Here is a 6000-nt window from a genome sequence, read left to right as displayed (position 1 = left end):
CATCATACATCCCCCTGTTTTCAATAATCGAGTTATTTGAATATTTAAAAATATCAGAGTTATTGAGCTTTCATCTCCTAGAACACCTGAAAGAGAGGTAGATTCCATTTTTATACCTAAAACCTTCTTTTATTGACCCATAAAAATGTTATAAGAGTTTTAACCTGCCGTTTTGATCGAATGATGTTATAAAATGGCTCCCAGACCCTTGTCTCACTCATAAATTGCCAGAAACCTGATAAAACTTGTTGAGCATTATGAAATCTGAGATGTGCTATCTATAATCTGAGTCTGTCTGCTTTCTCTCTTACATCGCTATCCTATATGAGAAAGGAAACTGCCTAGAAGCTTATTAAGTCAGAAGAGATTGTACCATGAGTACACACATTTTGCTCAAATAAATGTAGGCCTACTGTACGGTACCTACTGTAAATTCCATTATTATGATGAGGTATCCATCACACTGTTCAAATAGAAGATAATTATTCAGGAAAATATACCGTAGTTGAAGCCTACCAAACGGGGAAAAATCAGACAACCGTTCTATAAAAATAAATGATCAAATCAAGGTTATTGAAGCAACCTTTTTTTCTATATACAGTATTCCGATTACATCTACCTAACAGTATCAAAGGAATGTGTAAATAAATTAAATACTCACGATTCAACGCTCAAATGTTTAATTTAAAGTCGTTGAACGATGGTATTCTTGACAAGATAAATTTGAGAATCATTTTACATAATCAATTCAAAGTTTTGACAACAATGATAAAAATGTAATAAAGTATAATATATACAACAGCTAAAACGTTTGAGATATCTTGCTATCAGAGATCACAATATTGGCAGTTTTTATACTATCATTCATAGTGATAAATCAATGACAGTGATAATGATTACAGGGAAAAATAATTTATAATAATCATTTTCAGGTATAGACAGCAATACTATACGGTAATTTATATCAAACTGATATATCTTCAAAAATAAGATTTGAAGATCCGAGATGAATGAAAATCCTAACACTATGTATCAAGAAAATCAATATTCATGTAGCCTACCCAAAAAAATACACTGAATCAATAATTCTGAGAAAGTTCCATTCAAATTAACAGAATATTCTATGAAGGATAGTTTGTCTAATACAATACATTTTCCTATAGTTCATAATATTCATATCACAAAAATGTATTATTTATTCTATTCCTGAATATGTTTGAGTGAATACTGTATTATATTATCATGCATGAAAAACTCCTAATCTGTAATGGTAAATAAATAGGATTAATTTATAATTTATAATGTCTAGCTATGGAAACTTAACATGAGACTGAGCTAAGAGAACATTCATTCCTTTATATTCTTGATCGGTCAGTTTATGTCTCCTCTATCCATAACATTAATAATATTTAGATCCTTTTTGCAAGTTAGCTGTGAACGTGAATAGTTAGAAGTATAAATTCCTTTCTATACTATAGATTTCAATTCAGGCATAGAGTATATTTTATATAAAATGATAGAATGATGTAATATTTTTAATAAGAGATTCCGATATGTGTTGTCGAAGACTCATTCACATTGATGCATATTATGGATCTTTAGTGTATAATTTCCGAATCAGAGATTCTCATAAAAATTGTGTTGTCGAATAGTCTTTCAGATTATTGCATATTGGGCTTGTAGGGTATAACTTTCCGCCTAATGGAATAGGTATAGGAATAGATATAACTAGGTAATGGAATAGGTATAACTAATGCAATGATTGAGAATAAAAAATAATGTCAGTGTTTTGTTTTTGCTACCAGTACCTTGTTATTGTTGTTGGTGAATTATAGTATTTTTTGCATTGCGAATGGTGCCCACATGAGATTCTTCCTTTTACGTGGGTAATGTGATGATCAAAATGTTCACGCCTACGGGCTGGATTCGAACCCACCAACCACCAGGTAGCGCTAGGCTAGCAGACTGAAGGGTGCAATGCTCTGTTTCACCAAGCTCAGTCGAGACATTTGAACATGGTCAAGCCGGGTACTCTTCACAAGTGTGCACTAGAGTTATCAATAGTAATAGCACAGATTTAAGCCTTCTTGTCTGTGGTGATAGTAACTATCGCCAAAGAAATTATATGTCCATTATCATCGTCATAAACTGTAACTGGATCGACTACATTCAAATTTCTTGACTGAGCTTGTTGTAATCGGGCATCAGTCGTCTCGGCTAGACTGGCCGGCTACCAGGTAAAATTGTATGAACTCAGTAAAACTTCAGTCCATTTTCATAGAAGTTTTGCTGATTTGGTCTAAAATTTCATCCATGGATTACGCAAATTATTTTAATCTCTGTAACTGTACACCTTCAATTTCTAGCTCCATAGATATCTAATAAAATTATGATAATAGATAAAATAATAACATCTTTTTATTTTGACTCAACATTGATTCTTGTTAGAAGCTGCTGGTCAAATAATCATATAAGATTATAGTTTCAGTTAGTTATTTTGATTTAAGTTGAATTGCTTCTAGTTTAATTTGAAAATATAACATAATGGATGAGGTATTCATGATGGATTGATTTGCTGTTAACTAATGATCATTTTGATCTGAACATTCGAGAGGTCACGGCTTTTCTCTACCATTCTCTATAAACATTGATACGCCCAACATTTTACACAGAGTAATGTTCACAAAAAACAGTTTTTCGTTGCTATAACTTGAGGCTGATGAATTAATCATTTAATAATTTACAGTGATTATACAGAGTAGAACGGATTATTGTTCGCTAATTCTTGGATACTCAATAGAAAAAGACATGATGTATTGATACACTGAACGTTATTTGCCTATAATACACAGATCTTGAAAATGAAACAAGCTAGACATGAAATCCAAATAAGCAAACTATATTCTCCCTACTCTGTATATGTACTGGAAGAGATTGAATAGTTCTGATGTTGTTATTCTATACAGAAGATTTGTCGTTACATAGAAAATAATTCAAAAGAATAAGTTTTAAAATGATAAACTCAACCTATTATTTATGAAAAATGAATACAGTATCAGGAAAATAAAAAATCATTATATTAATTTTGTTGAACATGTTTAATTTTAAGCACCAATAAAAACTAAAAATGCTTCATGGCACCTGAATTTTTCATTACAAAAATTGATAAATCTAAAGAAAAAAATATTTACAAAATGTTATTCAAGAAAAACTTTTGACTCGTTCAACATTATTATTATCATTATAAATAATAATTAGCATCAATACCCCTTGATATATAATAGTTATGAAACTTTCTTTGGAAATATCTATTGGTATAAGATCTGTTTGTTAAAATACAGTGATAAAGAGTATCACTCATATAGTAAAATTACAGTACTAAAGTTATCGATTTTAAAGACTGGAGAGTGATTATAAGTATAATATAATTCACATGAGTCAATAGGATAAGTAATCAATTTCATTAGCCTACTTAATATAATAGTATGGAGATTTCTCAAGATTAAAAATGGTATGTTCCTGAAATTCAAATATTCTTCACATATTATTTTCCCCTAGCTCGATTTAAAAAATATTTCGAACCTACTTGAACTGAAAGAAAGCCGTTCTTTCTTTCAGGAAAAAACATTGAAATGAATTTTCATGACAAATTAATGAACACCCAATATTCTATTAGCGTTTGTGATGAAAAGTTGTCAATAATGTTGTTTCTTGGACTTCATTATTATTCACATCTTAATCTGAGTTTGAAATTTGTAGATTACCGAAGACTATAACAATAATAATAGGTTTTCTATTGTAGCATTTCGACTGCAGCCTGTTGGAATATATACTCTCTCATCATGGAAGTTGTTCAAAGTAAGAAATCTAAAAATCTTCTCCTTCCTCCTCCTCCTTCTCCTGCTGTTTAAACGAAATCTCTTCATTGGTTTGTGAGCTGACTGCAACATAAGACGCTGAGAATCCTTTGCTCACAATGGTATCGTCAGTGACAAATCTAACGAGAAGTGCTTCAGCCACTGAGAATATTTCCGTGGGATTCTGAAATAAATAAAACAATAGGAGAATTCGAATCTTCAGAGTAAAATTCAATTATGTGAAAGAGTTTCTTCGATTGAGATTGAATAATATATATCTTGTATACCCTAGGCATACCAGACAGGAGACATCCTGTAGAAGAATTCTTTCTATAGTTAAAGCTGATACTCAACTGAATAATGTGTATTATGCACAGATCAAGATAATAAATGGAGTGGAAATGCACAAACTGGTGAGAATAAGTTCATATTATTTGCTGAAGAATGTGAAAAAAACATCTTGAATTTTATGAATATTTTCTCACAACAATTGAAAATTTACTCATTACATCATCAAGAAAATCACATAAGCCTTAAAGTTTGCTAAATTATAATAAAAGAGTTCTACTACTATGGATAAGAAATTGAAGAGATATAAGGAGCATTATTACTGATCTGAAGTGGTATAATACAGATAATAAACCAAGAAATCACAAATTTATTTATTGCCAAATTTCTATAAATAATCCACAAATGCATGGAAAAATGTATCAACTAAAGAGTGAAGCGATAGATAAGAGAAGAATGATAGCAATAGGTTGTTAATCAGAAAAGGAACAATTTTCAACAGTTAATTTATTGTAGTTGCAAATACTCTTACATGAGACTTGATGAGATTGAGGGGAGAGACAAAAATCTATGTAATTCTACTCTCAATTTCATCAAGTCTCAGAGTAAACTTATCAATTGCTGAGGGAAAATTCTATATGCAAGAACGAAATCGTATTTGAATACTATGAATGTTTCTGTTCCACTTGACGATGCGGTTATGATTATTATTTCTTCTATCTAACCAATGAAAATATTTGAGTTTCTCTTTTAGATACAATTAAGTCTCATGTATGAATTGGTGAAGAATAAACGTAATGGAAACCACAAAAGAAAGTACAGTCTTGAATTTCTTTATCCATTACGTACTGTTTTATGTTTCATCAAGTTTCAAACTAGAATAATGACTTGCAGACTCTATTTGTTGTCAAAAATATGAAATATTCACCCACAGACTGGAGCATGCTTTCGAATCGCATGCTCCAATCAATCGAATGCTTCAGTCAATGAGTAAATATTTTATATTTTTCACAATTAATTGAGTCTGCAAGTCCTCATTCTAGTGTAAGAACTTAATGTAATATGCAATTATAGCTCTGAATGTTTTAGTTACACTTGAAAATTTTCAATGAAATCCTTATTCCTATCCGAGATAAAAGCAGAGTGAATACGGTATCTTACCGAGTTTCCACAGAACTTTCCATAAGAGACTCCGCTGAAGTCGAGGCCGCTGTGGACCTCCACATAGTCATAGCCACAGTCCTGTTCGTCCTCCAGTTCGAATGTGAGGAAGGTGAGATGCACATTCTTGCCGGGAGCCGCCTCAATGGTCCAATCGCAGCCGGCTCTGTTGTCGTAATTGTGGTCTCCGTATTTCGAATGTGAGTAGAAGTGTTTCACTCTGTCTGTAGCCTGCAGGTGACCACCGCATGCTGTAAACGTATCACAAATAGAATTTCAGTTACCTTTTTTGTTAGTTTTTACAAAGTTCAAAGTAGGTAGGTAGCTTATAAAAGAACACAGAGTAGCCTATTAATTCGGGGGAAAAATAGAAATTATAAAACAATATTGTATTTATATTTTAAGGATGTATTTGTTTATTCATTTATTTGAATAAAGAATTCAAGAGAAAGAATCAATCAAATTTACTAGCCATCAAAGGGTTAAATTAGATCATATTCAGGCTATGTGGGACCTTCCGTAAGGAACTCCTCACCTCCTCACCAACAAAAAGCCATACGAATTGACTTAGTTCTTACAGAGATAGTAAAATACTATTTTCTTCAGTATCAGACTAGTATTTCCTTCCAAATGTGTTTATCAGGCCGATGAGTTTGATTTTTAACCATCTGTAATACAATTTTTGAACTTTTTA

At 31.5% G+C, this 6000-nt stretch overlaps 1 protein-coding gene across 2 annotated transcripts in view; it reads right to left on the bottom strand.

The window, feature by feature from the left end:
- Positions 1–1157: 1157 nt before the first annotated feature.
- Positions 1158–6000, bottom strand: part of LOC111064078 (tolloid-like protein 1) — a 72061-nt gene continuing 67218 nt past the window's right edge. For both annotated transcript variants that reach the window (XM_039420484.1, XM_039420485.1), the window contains 2 exons: positions 5307–5557; positions 1158–4041 (listed from right to left, as the gene is read on the bottom strand). In XM_039420484.1, coding sequence (XP_039276418.1) covers positions 3868–4041; positions 5307–5557 — 425 coding nt within the window. In that variant the 3' untranslated portion in view covers positions 1158–3867. The remainder of the gene's footprint in view (positions 4042–5306; positions 5558–6000) is intronic.

Source organism: Nilaparvata lugens, chromosome 2 (assembly GCF_014356525.2).
Source record: "Nilaparvata lugens isolate BPH chromosome 2, ASM1435652v1, whole genome shotgun sequence".
Classification (NCBI taxonomy): domain Eukaryota; kingdom Metazoa; phylum Arthropoda; class Insecta; order Hemiptera; family Delphacidae; genus Nilaparvata; species Nilaparvata lugens.
The sequence above is the reverse complement of the archived record's forward strand: the minus strand, read 5'-3'. Positions and strand labels throughout refer to the sequence as shown.